This window comes from Oncorhynchus gorbuscha, linkage group LG06, assembly GCF_021184085.1.
Source record: "Oncorhynchus gorbuscha isolate QuinsamMale2020 ecotype Even-year linkage group LG06, OgorEven_v1.0, whole genome shotgun sequence".
NCBI classification, from domain to species: Eukaryota; Metazoa; Chordata; class Actinopteri; order Salmoniformes; family Salmonidae; genus Oncorhynchus; species Oncorhynchus gorbuscha.
The window spans coordinates 66597485-66622313 of record NC_060178.1 but is presented as its reverse complement, the minus strand read 5'-3'; the positions used below and the strand labels follow the sequence as shown (position 1 = coordinate 66622313).

The window sequence follows — 24829 nt, the reverse complement described above, 5'->3', positions numbered from 1 at the left end:
ATTGGTTTATAAACCGGCGAAGACTGCACATACCTTTTAAAAACTGCACTGCCAGGGGATGAGCCCCTGGAGTGGCACCATCAATTCCCACATGACATGCTGAAATAACCCCTGTATGCTTGTAAAAAAAAAAACTTTATCATAGAGGTTATCATGCCCACCAGTCATAGGTACCGGTGACACTGCACCTTGTAACCCAGCTGGAAAAAGGGACAGACAGCTCTGAAAAATGTACCCCATCTGTGATTACAGACAGGGCGATACATAATTGAATCCAATTTCCAGGAATGAAACGCATTGACCAGGAGACAGACAGCTCATTTTGGAGTTCATAAGAACCACAGAGACTGTGTGTGGGATAAAAGCATGATTTCCAACCACCTACCGAGTCCATAATCTGTATGACTAAGCACCTCAAAGGGACCAGTGAGCTAGAGGGAGGAATCAGCAATGAATCCAGTAATATGCCACCTTTGGGGAGGGGTGTGCTCTTTGGACAAAGAGCGCCTGGTACTGTATAGCCCGCCTGAAACCTGGCCCTTTTACGGGTATAGGAACTCCAGCAATGGCCGACAATGTACCCAGGTCGGCCATAGCCAAACACGGAGGCACTGTTGTCACAGTACCGTATGCTAGCCGACGTCAGCCATACGGCTTCTTAGTCTTGCTGTGCCAGAACCCAGCTATCTGCATTATCCCTGTGGGATAGCACTTGCCAACAAGGAACAAGCCAAAGAACAACGAGTGGCGTCTTCCTTCGGTCTCGAGAATCTCTCCGAATGCAACACGGTTCATCTAGAATAACCAAGCGACTGAAAGCTACGTATGCTAAACGAGAGAGAGAGAGCACGCTACACAAACAATTCCACCATGGGAGGTAGGAATTGCCAGTGGCAGTACGCTAGCAAGCCTTGAAAAGTCAGCTAACCTGGCTAGCACGCTATGCGACGCTGTTTAGCTAGCCTGATCCTGTCCACATAAGATTGGATTATCAACCAAGTCTGGGAAGAGAGGTGAACAGTGCTTGACTGAGGCAGATCCTTGCGACATGGGGCAGTGTGTTATTATACTGAAAAAGGAGGTGATGGCGGCAGATGAATGTCACGATAATGGGCCTCAGGATCTCGTCACGGTACCTCTGTGCATTCAAATTGCGATCAATAAAATATATTGTGTTTGTTGTTTGTAGCTTATGTCTGCCCATACCATAACCCACGGCCACAACGGGGCACTCTGTTCACAACATTGACATCAGCAAACCGCTCGAGGTCCTGGGCTGGTATGGTTACACGTGGTCTGCGTTTGTGAGGCTGGTTGGTCGTACTGCCAAATTCTCTAAAACAACATTGGAGGCGGCTTACTGTAGGGAAATTAACATAAAATTATCTGGCAACAGCTCTGTTGGACATTCCTGCAGTCAGCATGCCAATTGCATGCTCCCTCAAAACTTGAGAAATCTGTGGCATGTGTTGTATGACAAAACTGCACATTTTAGAGTTGCCTTTTATTGTCCTCAGCACAAGGCGCACTTATGTATTGATCATGCTTTTTAATCAGCTTCTTGATATGCCACACCTGTCAGGTGGATGGATTATCTTGGCAAAAGAGAAATGCTAAATGCTCACTAACAAGAATGTAAACAAATTTGTGTCCACAATTTGGGATAAGTAGTCATTTTGTGCGCATGGAACATTTCTGGGATTTTCATTTCAGCTCATGAATCATGGGACCAACACTTTACATGTTGCGTTTATATTTTGGTTAGTATAGTTACCAAATTTTAACTCGCAACATCCAGAAGGATGACTACACCCTCCTTAAGTGGGACAATTAAGTTGGAGCAAAGCCTGATAAATTTAGTCTTCCGATGTTTAAAATAAATAAATGTGAGTCACGGTGTTCATTGGCAATGTCAGGCATGATTCTTATGTTCTTCAGTAGAGGTCGCTAGCGTACAAACTCCCAATAGCTGTGCTGTAAGAAGTTGAACAACTGAAATGGAACCACTGGTGTCTGTTCCACTACCGTAGATGACTAACTACAGTAAATGCATTTTACCTGCCATGTCGATAGCGAAGGGACGGTCGGGCCTCCAGCCAGTGTACCAGCCCACCACTTTGCCCTTCTCCACTATGGGACGCTCGTACCGCCGCCCACTGACCAGCCCAACTGGCCACACTGACACACCCCGTGTTGAACGCATCTAGAGAAACAGAGTGGTAGAGAGGGTTAGACACACAAACACAAACACACAGAAGCCCCATGGGCCTCACAGACAGACACACTGATCCGAAAACACAGGAGAGGTCAAAGCGATAGGATTATTGGTGTGAATTCTCTCCAGGCTTGTCCAGCTCTTTCATATCAGTGTAGATAGAGGATAGCAGACAAGAAGGCTGTTTTAGACTTTTGAGATGTGTCCATATGTAGAACTGCCTGCCCCCCTTACAAAATATATAAATCTGTGAAGTTGATCAACAACCACATTTATTTTGTGGAAAATAAAAAATATTAATTTTTGCGTATTATTTTCATTGAAAAATATAATTTTCCAAGACAAATGTGTATCCACACACTGAAGGCTGCAAACGTCTGTGTATGCTATCTCTTATACAGTGATAAAAATACAACAAATGAAACATTTAAGTACGTTTTATGCAACATCTTTTTGAGTGCCGACCCATCACACCCTTTTGCTTATCTGAAATGATGGGTTTTACACACCAACCAAACTTCTGGGAGAGCACTATGGTCCCCTTTTGATTAGCTCTTGTGGAAAAGCAGAGATGTCTGGTGAAATGTGAAAAGAGGAAATAAGCTTGGCTAGACGGCTTTCCTCTCTGGATTCTACACTAAATGAAATAGCAGAGTAGAACAAGACCTGGGTACATTTTCACTGTGAATGAATTCACACACAGACGGGAGCAGTGTAGACCCAGACTCTGTGTGTGTGTGTGTGTGTGTGCACAGTTACTACTGTTAAGTCCAAAATCATTGGCATCCTTGATAAAGATGAGCAAAAAAAAGAGTATAAAACAGATAATACATATACTGAGCTATATTGTATGTTGCTCAAAAACAAGTCATTATTTTTTTATCTCAAAAAGATAGTGGTCAAAAGTATTGGCACCCCTGTTTTCAATACCTTTCAGTAACTCACCTTGCCAGGATAACGGCACAGAGCCTTTTTAAAGAATAATTATGAGATTGGAGAACATTGAGAGGGATCTCGATCATTCCTCCATAAAAAATCTTTCCAGATCCTTGATGTCTTTCATCTGCGCTTCTGGACTCCCCTTTTCAATTCAAACCACCGGTTTTTAATAGGGTTCAAGTCCAGAGACTGAAATAACCATTGCAATGTTGATTTTGTGTTCGTAAAAATCTCATAAAAGATTCTAGTCTCAGTGCCGTTATCTTCCAAGGTGAGGTATTGAAAACGGGTGCTAATAGTTTTGCCCCATCTCTTTTTTGAGAAAAAATAATTACTTGTCAAACAAAACACACTTTCAGGTCTTGCCAGTCTTGCCATTTTCCAGTAAATGAAAAGTGTAACTCGGCCACTCAGGAACATTCACTGTCTTCTTGGTAAGAAATTCCAGAGTAGATTTGGCCATGTGTTTAAGGTTATTGTCCTTTTGAAAGGTGAATTAATATCCAAGATTTTGCCTTTGCTCCATTCTGTTTATTTTTTTTTCCTGAAAAACCCCAGTCCTTAAGGATTACAATCATACACATAACATGATGCAGCCACCACTATGCTTGCAAATATGGAGAGTGGTACTCACCAATGTGCTGTATTGGGTTTGCCCCAAACATAACACTTTGTATTCAGGAAAAAGTTAACTGCTTTACCACATTTTTTGCAGTATTACTATAGTACCTTGTTTCAAACAGTATGCATGTTTTGGAATATTTTTATTCTGTACAGGCTTCTTTCTTTTCACTCAGACAATTAGGTTAGTATTGTGGAGTAACTACAATGCTGTTGAACCATCCTAAGTTTTCTCCTTTCACAGGAAATACATTCTGTAACTGTTTTACAACATTGGCCTCATGGAAGGGCCTAAGGCACTGCAATCTATAGCACTGCATCACAGTGCTAGCTGCGTCACTACAGAACCTTGTTTGATACCAGGCTCTATCACAGCCGGCCACGACCGGGAAACCCATGAGGCGGCAGGACCAGCGTCGTCCAGGTTAGGGGAGGATTTGGCCGGCCGGGTTGTCCTTGTCCCATTGCGCTCTAGCAACTCCTGTGGCGGGCCAGGCGCAATGCACGCTGACACGGTCACCAGGTATATGGTGTTTCCTCCAACACATTGGTGCGTCTGGCTTCCGGGTTAAGCAGGCATTGTGTCAAAAAGCAGTGCGGCTTGGCGGAGTTGTGTTACGGAGGACGCACGGCTCTCGACCTTCGCCTCTCCCGAGTGCGTACTGGAGTTGCAGCGATGGGACAAGACTGTAACCACCAATTGGATATCCCGAAATTGGGGGGGGGAAGCAAAACCCCAAAATATATATATATATTTTTTTTATTTCTTTATTGGAATCATGGTGAAATCCCTGAGCGGTTTCCTTCCTCTCCGGCAACTGAGTTAGGAAGGACACCTGTATCTTGTAGTGACTGGGTGTATAGATACACCATCCAAAGTGTAATTAATAAGTTCACCATGCACAAAGAGATATTGAATGTCTGTTTCTTTTGTCCAACTACCAATAGATGCCCTTCTTTGCGAGCCCTTGGAAAACCTCCCTGGTCTTTGTGGTTGAATCTGTGTTTGAAATTCACTGCTCGACTGAGGGACCTTACAGATAATTGTATGTGTGGGTTACAGAGATGAGGTAGTGATTCAAAACATATGTTAATCACCATTATTGCACAGAGTTAGTCAATGCAACTAATTATCTGCCTTGTGTCGTGGCCATGACACTTGTTAAGCACATTTTTACTCTTTAAGTTATTTCGGCTTGACATAACAAATGGGTTGAATACTTATTGACTCGACATTTCAGCTTTTCATATTTAATTCATTTGTAAGAATTTCCAAAAATAATAATTTCACTTTGACGTTATGGTGTGTAGGCCAGTAACAAAAAATATATACATTTACTCCATTTCACTGTAACACAATAAAATATGGAAAATTCAAGGGGTGTGAATACATTCTGAAGGCACTGTAATATGCTTGCTTGTGTGTGCATATGTACCCTTGTGTGTGTACGCTTGTGTGTGTGTACTATTTCATTCCTTATTCCAGCCCCACTACGGATCCCATTCTAGTGCAAATCTCTTTTCAGAACATCAAACCACCTGGAGGAAGTAACTTGTAAGGGGCAAATCATACAAGGCAATATTTGATTACATAGCGACAATGTCGCTGTGTGATTCTTCACACAAACGGTCAGGGCAGGGCCTACATCGTTCGTGTCTCCTCTCTCACTCTCAGCACTCAACAGACTGTTGGAAAGGCTCTCTCTCTCTCTCTCTCTCTCTCTCTCTCTCTCTCTCTCTCTCTCTCTCTCTCTCTCTCTCTCTCTCTCTCTCTTCCTTCTTCTCCTCCTTTACCACCGAGCGATGGACACATCTTTGAAGCCCTCTCTTCTAACGCTGTGGCCCTTGACCTTGCGCGACACTACCCCCCCCCACCCCCACCACCTTTCTGTTTCCGATACAACTTTTGTGGATGAATCATATAGATGACACTAGGGATCAGCAAAAGAAATGAGTGGACATTCATTTGGTTCTAATTCGGTTTTGTCCAGCTTCTGTGGTCATTTGGATATGCATCATTTCTCCAATTAATTGAGACTAAGGGATGGTTCAGGTGTTTAAAATGCATCCTTAAGAATGAAAAAATGATATTTTTGAATTACAAATGTACCTCTTGCCCTACCCACAAGGCACTCCTGTAAGTCTGACACGATCGGATAATTGTGAGCAATATAGTGGAAATTCCACCCAGCCTTTCAGTAGGAAACATCTATCATAGTGTTGCTTCTCTCGGATACTTTCAGATCTACAGGAGTGCCTACGGGGGTAGCAGTCATATGTTAATCTGAGAGCATAGCATTGTGACAAGAGCAGCAGGAAGAAAGAACTGTGGTTTCATTTATCCAATCACATACAGATCAGTGATGACTTCAAAGGAAGGGAGGAAAGATGGATGAATGTTCAATTGGACCAGCGCCTCAATGCGAAAAGCATAGGGAGACCTGGGAACTGTGAAGAGCGACTAAACGCTCCAGCCTCTGCAGCCATAGACCCAGACTGTCAAAACCAACATCAACCTCTACCACCTGAGATCGTCAATACCCTTCAGACAGAATCCATCTGCAGAGAATTCTAGCTATAAAAGTGGAAAAGTGAATATTCAAAAAATATTGTTCTTGTGAGCCATAACATCCACTGGCTCTTTGATAGCGATATGGGACATGGAGGAAACCAGAACCCATTCAAATGGAGTAAGACACTGTGGCTGAGTTCCTGGTCTCTATCTGAAAGGGAAGTACTGTCCAGAGGCATCATCTGACTGAGTGGTAGAGACTAGAGCCAGGGGAATGGGGGAAATACAGAAGCTTACCATTTGACATGCAGCCATGTCATCTATCTAATATTGAGTAGCAACTTAGTCAGTGTATGCCTAGGCTGCCTTTGTTTATGCCATTTTATTAACAGAGGTAATATATGAAGTGTATGCATATACAATTGTACTTTAAGTGATGCAGTATAAATCCATTATAAATGTGTTTCTCCCCCAGAGAAGAAGCTGTCATTTCATTGTGTGCTCAAATGCTCTTTCGGATTTTAATCAAGCCTTCTCCATGTGTCATTAATATGCATAGCGGGAGCAATGAGAGAGCGAGAGGGAGAAAAAAAAGAATGAATCAAATTAGAGGAGAGAAAATTAAGAGGTTATGAAATTGTGATGCAATGATGCATGATGTGTTTGTGTGGGGGATTGTTTCTGTCTCTATCCTTTCAAACCAGCTGGGGGTGGATTGGGTTTAGGGTTGAAGGGTAGACAATGCCAGCATTTAGACAGACTCACACTGCTCCTGAGGGAATAGACAAGGACAGGGACGAGGGGGGGGTAGGACATGACAGGGATGTGAGAAAAGGAGGACAGAGAAGAGGGGGAGAGTATGGAAAAGGAAAGAAGGAAGGAAATGGGAGAGGACAGGATGGAGGAATACATTTAATCAAATGTTATTTGTCACATGCTTCGCAAACAACAGGTGTAGACGAACAGTGACATGCTTACTTACGGGCCTTTCCCAACAATGCAGAGAGACAAAAGGAAAAATAATAGAAAAAAAGAATAACACGAGGACTAAATACACAATGATTAATGATAACTTAGCTATATACAATATACATATGTTCATGTGAGTAAGGGTAAAGTGACTAGGTAACAGGATGGATAACACAGGTTAGATAATGACCCTTTTTTCACACTGTGTAGTCTGGGTAGCTATTTGCTTAACTATTTAGCAGTCTCATGGCTTGTGGGTAGAAGCTGATCAGGATCCTGTTGGTTCCAGACTTGGTCAAATCAAATCAAATTGCATTGGTCACATACACATGGCTAGCAGATGTTATTGCGGGGGTAGCGAAATGTTTGTGCTTCTAGTTCCGACAGTGCAGCAATATCTAACGTGTAATCGAACAATTCCACAACAACTACCTAATACACACACATCTAAGTAAAGGAATGGAATAAGAATATATACATATAAGTATATGGATGAGCAATGACAGAGCTGCACAGACAAGATGCAATAGATGGTATAAAATCATATATACATATGAGATGAGGGATGCAAGATATGTAAACATTATTGAAGTGGCATTATTAAAGTGACTAGTGATTAATTTATTCAAGTGGCCAATGATTTCAAGTCTGTAAGTAAGCAGCAGCCTCTCTGTGTTAGTGAAGGCTGTTTGACAGTCTGTTGGCCTTGAGATAGAAGCTGTTTTTCAGTCTCTCGGTCCCAGCTTTCATGCACCTGTACTGACTTCGCCTTCTGGATGGTAGCAGGGTGAATAGGAGGTGGCTCGCATGGTTGTTGTCCTTGATTATCTTTTTGGCTTTCCTGTGACATCGGTTGCTGTAGGTGTCCTGAGGGCAGGTAGTTTGCCCCCGGTAATGTGTTGTGCAGACCACATCACATTTTAGTACCGCACCAGCCTCTGGAGAGCCTTATGGTTGTGGGCAGTGCAGTTGCCATACCAGGCTATGAAACAGCCCAACAGGATGTTCTCAATTGTGCATCTGTAAATGTTTGTGAGGGTTTTAGGTGACAAGAAAAAATTATGTTGGGCCTTCTTCACCACACCGTCTGTGTGGGTGGACCATTTCAATTTGTCCGTGATGTGTACGCCGTGATGTGTTCCTCTTGTCCAGTTGGGAGAGGACAGTGTGGAGTACAATAAAGATTGAATCATCTGTGGATCTGTTCGGGCGGTATGCAAATTTGAGTGTGTCCAGAGTGTCTGGAATGACGGTGTTGATGTGAGCAATGACCAGCAGTTTAAAGCTTTTCATGGATACAGATGTGAGTGCTACATTTTATACATTTAGCAGCGCTCTTATATAGAGTGATTAATAAGATAGCTAGGAGGGACAACCATACATCAAAGGCATTGAACGTACATTTTTCTCCAATAACCTAGCAACCAGTAGAGCCCGAGCTATAACAGGTTGGGGTGGGGGGGGTGGCGGTCAAGTGCAAGTGCTGGTTAAGTGCTTTTTTTTGGGGGGGGGGGTCAAGGTGAGGAGGATTATTTAAGATACTGTTTGAAGAGGGAGGGTTTCAAATGTTTTCGGAAGATGGGCAAGGACTTTACTGTACTAGCGTCAAGGGGAAGCTGGTTCCACCACTGGGGTATCAGGACAGAGAAGAGCTTGGACTGGGCTGAGCAGGAGCTGCCCAGTCCAGGGGTGGGAAGGCCAAGAGACCAGAGGTGGCAGAACGGAGTGCTCGGGTTGGGGTGAAAGGTTTGAGCATAGCCTGAAGGTAGGGTGAGGCAGTTCCTCTTGCTGTTCCGTAGATACGTACCATGTTGTAGTGGATGTGAGCTTTGACTGGAAGCCAGCGGAGTGTGCGGAAGAGTGGGGTGATGAGAGAACATGGTATGTTGAAAACCAGGCGGGCTGCTTGTTTCTGGCTAAGTTGCATGGAATTGATGGAACAAGCGGGGAGCCCAGCCAACAGCGAGTTGCAGTAGTCCAGACAGGAGATGACAAGTGCCTGGATTAGGACCTGCACCGCTTCCTGTGTGAGGTAGGTTCGTACTTGACCAATGTTGTAGAGTATGAACCTGCAGGAGCTGCTTTGATGTTTGCAGAGAAAGACAGGGTGTTGTCCAGGGTCACGCCAAGGTTCTTTGCACTCTGGGAGGGTGACACTGTGGAGTTGTCAACCGTGATGGAAAGGTCATTGAGCTGGCAGGCCTTCCCCTGGATGAAGTTCTGCGTTCATCAACCCTCTCACCTCCACCTTTCTCACCCCTCTATCGTCTTCACTACAATACCCTTCTCTTTCTCCCTTCTCCCCTCCATCCACTCAGCCACGGACAATTTCTCTCTGTGAGATTCTCTCCTTTCTGCTTTAGCTCCCAGAGAGAAGAAAACTATCCAGTATGTAATTATGATAATTGCTCACATCGGTTTGATGGAATTGGATTTTGCTCTTCTGTTCTGTCTTGCAGTTCCTTTGTGCCCTCTCTATGGGCCTACTGTACACTCCGAAACTATGGCCCTTGATTTAATTTGTCCTGACGATGTGTCAGTGTATTTCAAGTCCAATTCTTGTCGCATATGTATGCCTATCTTCACACCAATCAATAGTCTTCTCATTTCAGCAAGTCGTTTATACCCAAGTTGAGGCAGGAGAGATCAAATTGTGTCCTCTTCTTTTCAGCCATCGGTAAGCCAAATGGCCTGCCATTTCCTTCAAGCCTTTAAGTGAACAGGTTTATTTGACAAGCTGTCTGGTTGCAGTAGTTTCCAAGTCAGACCAATACATATTTCTGACTGACAGACTTAGTTTAACTAAACACTTGGGAGACATTCAGTATTGACTACAATGCTGCAGTTCTAGCGCTACAGCGAGCTCACGACTCCCTACAGCCGGAGGGCAAAATGCAAACTCACCAAATGTAGCCGTCTGGCCTGGCTGTGAGTGGGGAGAGGAGAGAGGTAGGCTAGGCTATGATGTGGATGACTCTGTTTGCTGACACCCCATTTCGAGGCAGCAAAGCTGGCGGAATGTCTCGCACACATAATGATTTGCACCGAGCCGTGACTTGTTAATGCTTGAGAACAGAGAAAACATCCAATAATCTGTCTTTATGCAAATTGTTTCTGGATGGTTTCCTCTTCAGCTCAGACATAATACATAAGAGAGAAATAACAGAATCTCTTTCAGGTGTTGTTTCATCGCGTCTAGCATGATCAGATACCTCTTCTAAAATCAGTAAGCCTATAGTGACATCACTCACTCACTTAGTATTAATTGAATGGTGTTGGTATTATGAGAGAATTGAATAGGATGATATTAAGTATGCATTTATAGGCTATTCATAATGTTTTTTGCTCATTGACTACAAATTCAGTTCTAATGTGGTCTATCTCTATATTATTTATTTTGGACACAAAACTGCTATATGAAAATCCTATGTTTGACAGCGGCACCATCTGTGCAATGCTTAAATCAACTGCATAACAGGTTTGACAGGTTATTACCACTATATGTCAGGTTATTAACACTATATGACAGGTCATTACCAAACTACGACAGATTATTACCATGGAGAGGAGTTCTGTAATGTCCTGGTTGAGGTGGGGTGAGCAGGCTGACTATCAGCCAATCAAGTAACTGATACTTACACAGTCCTATCGTTGGAGCTGCGGCTAGACATTGCGATTAGGCACAGATTAAGGCTCTTTATCTTCCCAAATCGTAACGTAAGACAAACTTTCCCAAACTTGTTGGGGCCGGGGACCCCTTTTTTTGATAGCACTTTCACTAGGGACCCCTTCAAAATCATAACACAGCTCCGACCTTTAGAGTGCGATTAAAAATAGCATACAAGGAGTTTTACGATGACTGCTGCAGGACATGACCGGACAAGATGGTGCCAACAGAGAGGGCCGCCTCACTTCTAGTCCTTGGGAACCTTTGCAGTATTTTTTTTTTTATGTATTATTTATTACATTGTTGGCCCAGAAAATCTTAACTTCTTGGATATAGGGGGCACTCTTTTAATTTATGGATAAAAAAACGTTCCCTTTTAAACAAGATATTTTGTCACGAAAAGATGCTCGACTATGCATATAATTGACAGCTTTGGAAAGAAAACACTCTGACGTTTCCAAAACTGCAAATATATTGTCTGTCAGTGCCACAGAACTAATGCTACAGGTGAAACCAAGATTACATTTCATACAGGAAGTGCCCCAGATTTTGAATGTGCTGTGTTCCAATGTCTCCTTATATGGCTGTGTATGGATCACAAATGAGCTTTCTGTCGTTTCCTCAAGGTGTCGACAGCATTGTGACGTATTTGTAGGCAAATCATTGGAAGATTGACCTTAAGAGACTACATCTACCAGGTGGCCGCAATTATTGCGTAATCTCCAGCTGCTTGTATTTTTCGTTTGCTTCGAGGAGAAACACAGCTGCCACGAATGATTTATCATCGAATAGATATGTGAAAAACACCTTGAGGATTGATTCTAAACAATGCTTGCCATGTTTCTGTCAATATTATGGAGTTAATTTGGTAAAAAGTTTGGCGTTGTAGAGACTGCATTTTCTGATTTTAGTCTTAGTCAAACGTGATGAACAAAACGGAGCGATTTCTCCTACACAAGTAATCTTTTTGGAAAAACTGAACATTTGCGATCTAACTGAGAGTCTCCTCATTGAAAACATCCGAAGTTCTTCAAAGGTAAATTATTTTATTTGAATGCTTCTCTTGTTTTTGTGAAAATGTTGCCTGCTGAATGCTAGGCTTAATGCTATGCTAGCTATCAATACTCTTACACAAATGTTTGTGTACCTATGTGTAATCTGAGATAACAGTGTTGTTAACAAAAGGCTAAGCTTGTGAGTGAATATATGTCTTTCATTTCATTTGCGATTTTCATGAATAGTTAACATTGCGTTATGGTAATGAGCGCATCCCACCCACCACTTCCGAGTATATTACTCGCTAATGTCCAGTCTCTAGATGACAAGGTAGATGAAATTAGGGCAAGGGTTGCTTTCCAGAGAGACATCAGGGATTGTAACATACTCTGTTTCATGGAAACATGGGTCTCTCGTGATATGCTGTCGGAGTCTGTAGAGCTACTGGGATTCTTTGTGCGTTGCGCCGACAGAAATAAACATATCTCTGGGAAGAAGAAGGGTGAGGGTGTATGTTTCATGATTAACCACTCATGGTGTAATTGTCACAACATACAGGAACTCAAGTCATTTTGTTCACCTCACCAAGAATTCCTTAGAATGAATTGCCAACCGTATTATTTCCCAAAATAATTCTCATTGGTTATTGTCACCGCCGCGTATATCCCCCCTCAAACCGATACCACAACGGCCCTCAAGGAACTTCACTGGACTTTATGCAAACTGGAAACCATATATCCTGAGGATGCATTTATTTTAGTTGGGGATTTTAACAAAGCAAATTGTACAACAAGACCAATTAAATTCTATCAGCATATTGATTGATTGCAGTACTTGTGCTGGCAAAACTCTGGATCACTGCTACTCTAACTTCCGCGATGCATACAAGGCACTTCACAGAGTTTCTATGGGATTAAGGTCTGGAGACTGGCTAGGCCACTCCAGGACCTTAATGTGCTTCTTTTGAGCCACTCCTTTTTTGCCTTGGCCGTGTGTTTTGGGTCATTGTCATGCTGGAATACCCATCCACGACCCATTTTCAATGCCCTGGCTGAGGGAAGGAGGTTCTCACCCAAGATTTGACGGTACATGGCCCCGTCCATCGTCCCATTGATACGGTGAAGTTGTCCTGTCTCCTTAGCAGAAAAACACCCCCAAAGCATAAAGTTTCCACCTCCATGTTTGACGGTGGGGATGGTGTTCTTGAGGTTATAGGCAGCATTCCTCCTCCTCCAAACACGGCGAGTTGAGTTGATGCCAAAGAGCTCCATTTTGGTCTCATCTTACCACAACACTTTCACCCAATTGTCCTCTGAATCATTCAGATGTTCATTGGCAAATTTCAGATGGGCATGTATATGTGTTTTCTTGAGCAGGGGGACTTTGCGGGCGCTGCAGGATTTCAGACCTTCACGGCGTAGTGTGTTACCAATTGTTTTCTTGGTGACTATGGTCCCAGCTGCCTTGAGATCATTGACAAGATCCTCCCATGTAGTTCTGGGCTGATTCCTCACCGTTCTCATGATCATTGCAACTCCAACGAGGTGAGATCTTGCATGGAGCCCCAGGCCGATGGAGATTGACAGTTCTTTTGTGTTTCTTCCATTTGCGAATAATCACATCAACTGTTGTCACCTCCTCACCAAGCTGCTTGGCGATGGTTTTATAGCCCATTCCAGCCTTGTGTAGGTCTACCATCTTGTCTCTGACATCCTTGGAGAGCTCCTTGGTCTTGGCCATGGTGCAGAGTTTAGAATCTGACTGATTGATTGCTCTGTGGACAGGTGTCTTTTATACAGGTAACAAACTGAGAATATGAGGACTCCTTTTAAGACTGTGCTCCTAATCTCAGCTCATTGCTTGTATAAAAGACACCTGGGAGCCAGAAATCTTTCTGATTGAGAGGGGGTCAAATACTTATTTCCCTCATTAAAATGGAAATCAATTGATAACATTTTTGACATGAGTTTTTCTGGATTTTGTTGTTGTTATTCTGTCTCTCACTGTTCAAATAAACCTACCATTAAAATTATAGACTGATCATGTCTTTGTCAGTGGGCAAAGTTACAAAATCAGCAGGGGATCAAATACTTTTTCCCCTCACTGTAAATCCCTCACAAACTTTTACAGATGCACAATTGAGAGCATCCTGTCTGGCTACACCACCCCCTGGTATGGCACCTGCACCGCCCATAACCTCATGGCTCTCCAGAGGGTGGTGTGGTCTGCACAACGCATCAACGGGGCAATCTACTTGCCCTCCAGGACACCTACAACACCTGATGTCACAGGAAGATCAACCATCGTGCCACTACCTGTTCACCCCGCTACCATCCAGAAGGTGAGGTCAGGACAGGTGCATCAAAGCTGGGACCGAGAGACTGAAAAATAGCTTCTATCTCAAGGCCATCAGACTGTTAAACAGCCATCACTAACACAGAGAGGCTGCTGCCTACATACAGACATGAAATCATTAGCCACTTTAATAAATGGATCAATAGTCACTTTAATAATGCCACTTGAATAATGTTTACATGTCCTGCATTACCCATCTCATATGCATATATTGTATTTTATACCATCTATTGCATCTTGCCAATGCTGCTTAGTCATTGCTCATCCATATACGTATATGTATATATTCTTATTCCATTCTTTTACTTAGATTTCTTTGTATTAGGTAGTTGTTGTGGAATTGTTAGATTTCTTGTTAGATATTGCTGCACTGTCGGAACTAAAAGCAGAAGCATTTCACTACACTCGCAATAACATCTGCTAACCAGGTGTATATGACCCCAGACAATTTATTTGATTTGACTAACCAAGTCTTGGGGCCCCCTCTTCAAATCCAATCATTTCTTTCTAGTTTTCAAGGTAATTTCCTGCAATTCTACACATTTTCCTATGGGGCATAGAGACAATTTAGCAGTTTCAAATCTTAAATTACAGTGCATTTGTCACACCCTGATTTGTTTCACCTGTCTTATGCTTGTCTCCACCCCCCTCCAGGCTTCGGCCCTTTTTCCCCATTATCCCCTGTGCATTTATACCTGTGTTTTCTGTTTTTCTTGTTGCCAGTTCTTCTTGTCTTGTCAAGCCTACCGGTGTTTTTTCCCGTACTCCTGTTTTTCTCTCTTGTCCCTGTTTTCTAGTTTTCCCGGTTTTGACCATTCTTCCTGCCCTGACCCTGAGCCTGCCTGCCCTGACCCTGAGCCTGCCTGCCCTGACCCTGAGCCTGCCTGCCCTGACCCTGAGCCTGCCTGCCCTGACCCTGAGCCTGCCTGCCGTTCTGTACCTTTCGGATTCCAGCTGGAATACTGACATCTGCCTGCCCCCTGTTTTTGTAATAAACATTTGTTACTTCGAACTGTCAGCATAGGAGTCTTATCCTGAGGTCTGATAGCATATAGGTTAAAAACCTAAGGCCACCCTCTTGACAGTGAAGAGAAAACATTTATGTTTTAATTAAAGTACATTTCCTGCAATTGTACACATTATGTCATGGGGCGTAGAGAAAAGGTTGTAGTTTTAAAGCAAGTTTGCTGTAATACTACACATTTTCATGGTGCGGAGAGAAGATTTTGCAATTGTATAACTAATTTCATGCATTTCTATAATCTTTTCCGTGGGGTTGAGAGAAAAATGTGCAGTTTTACAGCTAATTTCCTACAATTCTACTTTTTTTTGCCATAGGGTGGACACAATGTTTGCAATGTGGTATCTATGATCAATGGCGCCACCCCCCAGTCGGTTATTCGACCATAATTACGACAAATTTAGATAGCAGGCTGCTAGGCTAACTTACCAATCTAAAAGGTTTTAGCTGACATGGGCTAATTGAGTGACTGTCAGTGACTGACATAACAAGCAAAAAACTGCTGATGCACAACCACGTTTTTAAATCAATGAGAGATGAGCCCCTGCTGTCGATTAGGTTATTTGAAGAGAAAATTATTTAGAAGATCACAGAGCCAACTTGCTCAAAACAAGTTTTAGGCAAATTAACTCTGGGTTGAGTTATGTGCAGGTTTTTGTTCTATCCAGAATCAGTGTCTGGACACAGTGGCCCTCAAGGACCAGAGATGACCCAAGAATATATCCCAGGCTTATTTCAATACTTTGCCTGATTGCACAGATAGGCTAACTGAAAACTCTTGTACTAGAAAACTTTGTTGTTTGTGTGAATGACATCACATGCCATGTAGCCTATCTGTCATTAATGTGCTGTATTACCTCTTCAAACAGTTCCAGACTGTATGTGTTGTCATCGTCTGCGAACAATACTACCCCAACGTCCTTCCGAGAGCGATGTGACCGTAGCCATGATAGAGCCGTGTTCCTCTGCTCAGTAGCACGAGGCATCCCGGTCCGTTTGAACCGGCGGGGCGTAAAGATGTTCAAGTGTGTGTATGGCATCCCGGAGTGGGAGAGAAAGCGCACCACCAGCTCTGTGCGCACGCTCGAGTCCTCCACTACGATCCAGTGGAAGCGAGGAACCTGGCAGAAGGTGTTAGCGAGCCGGGTAAGTTCAGCTTTCTGGACTGGCCGGTTGTAGGTCGGAGTGATGGCGTAGATTACTGGGAGAGCGGAGCGATTGGCCCGAGGAAGTCTGGTTCTGTCATGCCGCTGTGCGCCCCCGGCGCGGCCCAGGACTGGACTTCGCACGGGTGTCCTCTTGGTGTCAATATCGATCATGATGATGACGATGAGGACCCAGGGCAGGAGAATGAAGAAGCGGCTGTAGAAGAGCGATTTCATTTTGCCGAAGTTAGGTGATAAACGAGCGGTGCACTCACTCTATCTCACTCACTCCATCACATCCAAGCATCCCACCACGATCATGCAACAACAATTTGCACTCTCCAAAGCTATTTTAAGAGACCACGTAAATCCCATTTTTAGAAATTAAGACTTTGTTTATCTCCAATACACAAATAAATATCAAAATTCATCCCGTTTAGGGTTATGAAAACATAGTCACGTCCGCGTCCCGTAGGGACTGTTTGCTGATGAGTCTCTTCCCAGATGAAAGTGGAGAAGTGCCTCACATCCCTCGAACGAGAGCGACGAAACGAACCCCTCAAAAAACAACATTTAATCCCAAACGCAGTCTTCACATGCCTTCAACCCACAACCTTTTCGATAAACCAGAAATAGCTTTTCGCAGATATCCACCGGCCGCTACTCCCGTAGTGTCTGGGAGAAAGGGACATCATTCCCGGGATGAATGCGGCTTAACTCGGTGTCTGATGGGCAGTGGGGAGAAGCAGGTGCGGGAGCGTCAGTGCAGAGAGAGGAGAGACAGCGATGAGAGGGGACGGGAAAGATTGGAATGGACAGGGAGAGAAAGAGAGGAGGAGGGGAGGGAGAAAGGGAGACTTTGTTATGCTGCTAGAGAAGCACGTCAGTGTCCGCTGAGGATGGAGATAAACTCACCCTACAGACAGACAGAGAGAGAGAGAGATAGAAAGAGAGAGAGAGAGAGAAGCACCATCTTTTGATAAAACGTTTGCTTTCGTTCTAAATGATAATCGAAACTTTGATTTGCACTGCAAGTTGTCCACACCAGACCAATTGAGCTGGCAGAATTCAATGAATAGAAATAAAGATATCTCTCTGGAAGCTAGGGAAATCAGTAGCCTACAGCATGACATTCATTTAGACTCGGTCTCGTTGCCACCCACTATCGTAAATAATCTTGAAATAAACACTAATTACTTATGTGAACAAGTGTGTATTATATTAGTTGCAGGAAATAGGCGTTCAGTTTGATGCTGGTCATCCTTACATGGTTTTGGACACCTATCACCAGCTATTTGGATATTCAGGAGATTTTTCCCATATCTGGTACCCTATTTGTTCAGATGCAATTAATTGCTTGTGCTTGGAAAATATTGAAAACAAAGATGGTTATTTCTTCTCCTATCGTGATAAGGAACACACTGATATGGATCCTAATCTCGTATATAGCCTAACAGTCTAAATTGGACTGTAGCTTCTGTTATGCCAGACTCTGGTATTTTATTAATAGAGCAGAAAAATAGAGCCTGATTTGCAATTCGTTATTGTCAATTGGTTTAAAAGATGACATCTATCAGTACATAAATATCGAGTGCATTTTTCAATGTCAGCATGTGAAATCTCTTCTTTGAGTTATGACCAGTCAATTACTCATTCCCCACATCTAGCCCCACCCTCCTCTCCCCCGCATAGGCTCTGTGCCATCAGCATGTACCTGTCATTCAACTGTCAGACTGCCTTGTCCGTGCCCCAGTTCCATCAGATACTCCATTCTTATTGGGTATTGACATGTGACAGTGCTCTCTGCTATTGGGAATTACATGACGAGGGGCTCTATGAGAAATGGATGCCTCACTATCAGTTCTGATGGTGGAAATCAGAGCTTTGTTCTGTTCTGTTGCTTCTTCGCCCAGGGGATTGGCTATTATCTGACATCATGTCAAATGTCACAGGAGTTGGTCTGAGTTAGAGAGACAAGGGAGCATGAAACAGAGTGATGTGTTTGCTAGAGGCAACAATTAAGTGTATAGCCTATCTCACCTGTCTGGAGAGGCCTCAGTAATAGACAACACGCACGCACGCGCACACACACACACACACTCAAAAGAAGGTAGCATCACACTGGCAGGAGAACAATAGTGCACAGATAAAGAGTGTGTGTTTGTGTGTGAGAGAGAGAGAGACAGAGACAGAGACAGACAGACAGACAGACAGACAGACAGACAGACAGACAGACAGACAGACAGACAGACAGACAGACAGACAGACAGACAGACAGACAGACAGACAGACAGACAGACAGACAGACAGACAGACAGACAGACAGACAGACAGACAGACAGACAGACAGACAGACAGACAGACAGAGAGAGAGATAACCCTGGGTCCAATCTACTCTTTGTCATCCTGGTAATACAGCATAGAGAGTGAAAGAGAAAGAAAGAAAGACAGGGAGAGAAAACATTGGCGGGGAAAGGAGGTGGATGTTTACTGATGGAGAGGAATAATCAGTTAGCTCCCAGACCAACTGAAGACTCCTACCATCCAAAGACAACAAATGAGTCTTCCATCGTATATGCATAAATCACTATGGAACACGATTTAAGTGAGAATTTAGAGTACAATTCAATTTACAGACAATTCAGATCCTCTCAACAAATGGAAAGTCTACAAGGCATTTGTCAACGCCATTAGCATAGAAACGACTTTCCGTCCTCGCTATTGTGTAAATTGGAGACAAGCTAATACATTTCCCTCCAGCATAACTCAATTGGCACAGGTTGTTAGTTGTTTGATGGGGAAGAGGATGGAGATGCTATTGAATTTACTCCCAGCCCCAAAATCGATCCCGGGCAAATGCATTTATTGGAATTTCGCAATTAATTATTTGTTTTACACCCAATTTCATCCTCCTAAGAGGTGATGGAGGTTTCTGTTTATGTACTTCATCCCTCCATATACTGTAATGTAAAGTGGTGTGCTGTATAGAGGCAATTCTAGGTCTCATCCATTGGCTTGATACCAGCATCTACATCCCAAAATGGAATGTACCAATAAAGGTACAACTAGAGAGGAGTAAGGGAGTCTGTGTTGTCCGCCTGTCGACCACAGCTTTCCACACAATTTTCCCTAGAGCTTATTCCCCTTCCCCTTGTCAGCAACAAGACACGTGCACGCACACACACACGCACACACACACACACACACACACACGCACACACACACACACACGCACACAGTGTCAATTAAGACTCATAATCCCATTAAATGACCCATCTACCACTATAAAGGAATTGATTCCTAGGATGCTCATTGGTAGAATGTCTATCAAGCACCTTTTAAAATGTACTTATCTAAGCATTTACACCCACCCACACTACGTAATGGATGAAATTCAAGCCTACCTGTCATTCAATAGAATCTGACACAGTCCTATATCACTTACAGGCTTTGTCAGTTTGAAAAACACATTTACTAACAGCGTCACATAATGACTTTGACTGCAATACCAGAGTGAGTGTGTTGTTTGTGAGGAAATGAAAACACTTACAGCATAGCGACCAAACAAGCTGGTGTTAGGCTAACCTTGAGTCTCTGGCAATATCTTTCCTGATTTACATAACAGAAGAGAGCTTCTCTCTGAACGCAGTGTGCTGTAAAGTAGTTTTTCTGCTTTGCATTGTGAGAGAGAGCGAGAGAGACAGATCGCGAGAGAGAAGAGACAGATAGAGAGAGCAATCAGAGCAGTCAGAGCATGCTGATGCTATCTCTGGCTCCAAACTTTTATGTTAGAGAGAGGCTGAGAAAATGTGTGTGTGGTTTAAGAATTCTAATGACATCCAACAGAGGTGCCAAACGGAACTTCATTCCTCTGTATAAGTAATGAAGGGCTGTGATTGAGACGGGCATTTCAATAGACTGCCTTGTCCTGTGAAGGACCCACTGATGTGTGTGAAATGAATGCATCAAGAAGGCAGAACTCAGGGCTTTAGTCTGATGTGGTTGGTGACCGCTCCACATGCTGTAACAGTGTAATCCGTTATTGTGACACTTAGTCGGTAACCATGCAGACGAGTGACAGGGTGAGCGATTGGAAGCCTCACCCACTTCTACACAACACAAATGACAGGGAGATACATCCTGTGTCTGGAGTGACATCAAAATGTGTCCCCCCTATAGAGCACATAATGGAACTTGCGAGCCCGTAGAGATCAAACTGCCTGGATGGCTGAGGGATGGGACTCCATTTGGCTTCATTTCTATGCAGCAGGTGTGTCTTGTGTCTGCTATACTTTCCTATCCCATCCTTTTCTCCACCCCTCCCAACTGCTTCCCGCACTCTATCCGTGGTGCTGATGAACAGCTCCTCCTCCTCCAACGGGAGGAAAGCTGCACCCCCCCAATCACACACACACATACACACAAGGACACACACACCCTCTCAGTAGAGTGGTTCCTTGCTAGACCCAGATCAGTTCAGCACAGAGGTGCCAGAACCAACCCAGCTCAGCCAAGTGGTGCCAGGACCAACCCATCTCAGCCCAGCGGTGCTGGAACCAGATCAGTTCAGCACAGAGGTGCCAGAACCAACCCAGCTCAGCCAAGTGGTGCCAGGACCAACCCATCTCAGCCCAGCGGTGCTGGAACCAGACCGGCTCAACCTAGCGGTGCTGGTCACAGCTCAGCTCAGCTCAGCCCAACACAACCCTTCACAGCACTGCACTGTACTCTAAGGGTAGTGCAAATAGTGGCCAACAGGAGGGTACCCCGGCCCAGACCATACCTCAGCCTAGACCCTTCAGCCATAGGAGAGACAACCATACCCGGCCCGCATCAGCACAGCTCAATCAGACTTGGCCCACCTCAGCACCGCTTTACCAGACCCGGCCAGCGTCAGCATAGCTCAACCAGACCTGGTCCATTACAGCACATCTCTACCAGAACAGGCCTGCCTCAGCACAGCTCTACCAGACCAGACCCGGCCCGTCACAGAACAGCTTTACCGAACTAGGTCCATCACAGCACAGCATATTCAGACCCGGCCCATCACAGCACAGCACAAACAGACCCAGCATGCCTTAACACAGCTCTACCAGACCAGGCCCGCCTCAACTCAGCCCAGTTCTACACAGCACGACCACTACACCAGTCTGGCAGAACACCTTTGAGGGTGGTGCACCACATAATGCAGTCCACTCCATGTATCGTTCTCATCATCAGCCCTCATATGCTGAGAGTTTGGAGCTTCACCAGCCAAACTGTCCTCCACACCACCCTCATCAATTCCCCCACAACCTCCCTCCCAGGCTAGTTTTGGTTACCCTACCTACTCCCATCACCATGACAGGCCTGGGACACTTCTTCTCCGAATGGCAGCCCCAACCCTGCAACAGGAGCCACAACAAGGCCTCCTGCGCACACCCAGAATGGAGCATTGGCAGCCACTCCAGTCCCCTGCAGCAGCTCCAGCGGGAGCTTCATCAGGGTGGACTGAGTTCTGCCAAAACTGCTCTTCCAGTTCCCGCCCCAGCCCCTGCATCAAGCGACTCGAGGGAGGTCTGTCAAATGCTCAGTCTGCGCTGCTCTCACGTGGTTGGCCAGGGACCTTGGCAAAGTCTCAGCTCACTCAACAAATAACTGCAGGTGACTTGAAATCTCGTAGAGGGTTTGGGCAAATGCACCTAAATCTGCAAAAAAATGGACACAATTGACATTTGGGTACAGAACTTAGGTCCTGACATTTTGGTTCTCTCAGAAACATGGTTTAATGGTTCTGTATATGTGACAGGTTACAGAAATGGGGAGTGGCCATATATGTAAAATCAAATTTCCTGTCATCTCAATTTTTTATATTTATGTTACCAAGAAAAATCAAGCTCCTGGTTGTAGTCGATGTGTCCATAAACCAGAATGCACATTTATTTGTGGCTGGGATTTATCGCCTCCCTGTTGTCATGGCGGATATTATTGCTGCTATTTCTTACAAATAACCCCAAAATTATTTGTCTAGTGGAGCATTTGCATATAATCTCAGTGATCATTGTCCCATAGTATGTATTAGAAATACGAAACAGCAAAATACTAACCCTTGTTTAATTAAGAAGATCAATTTTTTAAAGTTCTCTCATCAAGGATTCAAAATGGCGCAGACAGAGATGGTCGCCTCGCTCCAAGTTCTTAGGAAACTATGCAGTAATTGTCACAGTTTCTGTTTTATTTGTTGTTTCCTTAGGTTACTGCTGGAGGGCACCTTTATCTTGTTTTCTAGTTTACAGGTTACCCTGATTAGTACTTGGTTTCACCTGTGTTTAAGTACCTTCTCTGTTCACCTGGTTGCCTTGCTATTTAGGTACCTCAGTTGGCCTGTATCTGTGCTTTGTTGGTGTGCCCTTGTGCAGTTGCCATGTTTTTGTCAAAACTTTAAGTAAAAGATCTGAATTTACACCTACCTCTGCTTGCTGTGTTTCTCTGCGCCTGGGTTTGAGTTCGTACAAGCATTATTGTTACAGTAACTTGTTTTTTTATGTATTATTTCTTACATTGTTGGCCCGGAAAATCTTAAGCGTTATTACATAAAGCCGGGAAAAACTATTGGATATAAGAGCGAAGTCCATGTAACGGCGTTCTTCGTTTCTTGAAAGAGAGTCGGACCGAAATGCAGCGTGGTGGTTACTCATGTCTTTAATGAAGAGAATGACGATAGATGAAATAACTACACAAATACAAAACAACAAACGGAACGTGCTTCATGCAGACTGACAGCTCTGGCTGCTTCATACAGACTGACAGCTCTGGCTGCTTCATGCAGACTGACAGCTCTGGCTGCTTCATACAGACTGACAGCTCTGACTGCTCCATGCAGGCTGACAGCTCTGACTGCTTCATACAGACTGACAGCTCTGGCTGCTTTATGCAGACTGACAGCTCTGGCTGCTCCATGCAGGCTGACAGCACCTTGCAGACTGGCAGCTTTTTGCATACTGACAGCTCCTTGCAGACTGACAGCTCCTTGCAGACTGACAGCTCCTTGCAGACTAGCAGCTCTTTGCAGACTGACAGCTCTGGCTGCTTCATACAGACTGACAGCTCTGGCTGCTTCATACAGACTGACAGCTCTGACTGCTCCATGCAGGCTGACAGCTCTGACTGCTTCATACAGACTGACAGCTCTGGCTGCTTTATGCAGACTGACAGCTCTGGCTGCTTCATACAGACTGACAGCTCTGACTGCTCCATGCAGGCTGACAGCACCTTGCAGACTGGCAGCTCCTTGCAGACTGACAGCTCCTTGCAGACTGACAGCTCATTGTAGACTGACAGCTCTGGCTGCTTCATGCAGACTGACAGCTCTGACTGCTTCATGCAGACTGACAGCTCAGGCTGCTCCGAACAGGCAGGAGGCTCTGGCAGCGCTGTAGAGGAGGAAGGCTCTGATAGTGCTGAACCGGCGGGAGACTCCGACAGCGCAGGAGGGAAGGAAGGCTCTGGCTGTGCTGAACAGGTGAGGCGCACTGAAGGCCTGGTGCGTGGTGCTGGAACTGGTGCTACAGGATCGAGGACATGCACAGGAAGCCTGGTGCGGGGAGCTGCTACCGGAGGACTGGTGTGTGAAGGTGGCACAGGATGGACTGGACCGTGAAGGTGTACTGGAGAGCCTGAGAGCAGGACTGGCACAGGACGTGCAAGGCTAGGTAGGTACACAGGAGGCCTAGTGCGTAAGGATGGCACATTTTTCACCAGCCGACTAACACGCACCTCAGGACGAATATGGAGAGCTGACCCAGGTGCCATTAAATCCCGACACGCTCCGTCGGACGAATATCGTACCTATAGCACCATACTAGCAACTCCCTCATTACTCTCTCCTCCACTTTCCCCATTAACTCCTTCACAGTCTCTGCATCGCTCACCTCTAACACCGGCTCTGGTTCTGGTCTCCTCCTTGGCTCCTCACGATAAACAAGGAGAGTTTGCTCAGGTCTATCTCCTGACTCAGCCACTCTCCCTCTGAGCCCCCTCCCAATACATTTTTGGGGCTGCTTTTCGGGCTTCCCTCTGCGCCGTCATGATTGCCTCTCCAATTCCATTCTCCTATAGCCCTCTTCGCACTGCTCCAGCGAATCCCAGGCGGGCTCCGGCACTCTCTCTGGGTCGACCGCCCACCTGTCTATTTCTTCCCACGTAGTATACTCCATACCTCTGCTGTCCATAACGTCCTCCCTTCGCTGCTCCTGCTGCCTGTTACCACGCCACTCGGTCCGTGTGTGGTGGGTGATTCTGTAACGGCGTTCTTCGTTTGTAGAAAGAGAGTCGGACCGAAATGCAGCGTGGTGGTTACTCATGTCTTTAATAAATTAATCGTGATACATGAAATAACTTATACAAATGC

The 24829-nt window shown here is 44.7% G+C and overlaps 1 protein-coding gene across 1 annotated transcript in view; it reads right to left on the bottom strand.

Moving 5' to 3' along the window:
* Positions 1-17300, bottom strand: part of LOC124037224 (galactosylgalactosylxylosylprotein 3-beta-glucuronosyltransferase 2-like) — a 30413-nt gene extending 13113 nt beyond the window's left edge. The window contains exons 1-2 of the mRNA XM_046351891.1: positions 16153-17300; positions 2059-2203 (exon numbers count right to left, since the gene is read on the bottom strand). Of these exons, the coding sequence (XP_046207847.1) occupies positions 2059-2203; positions 16153-16677 (670 nt within the window). The 5' untranslated portion in view covers positions 16678-17300. The remainder of the gene's footprint in view (positions 1-2058; positions 2204-16152) is intronic.
* Between the last annotated feature and the right edge of the window lie 7529 nt (positions 17301-24829).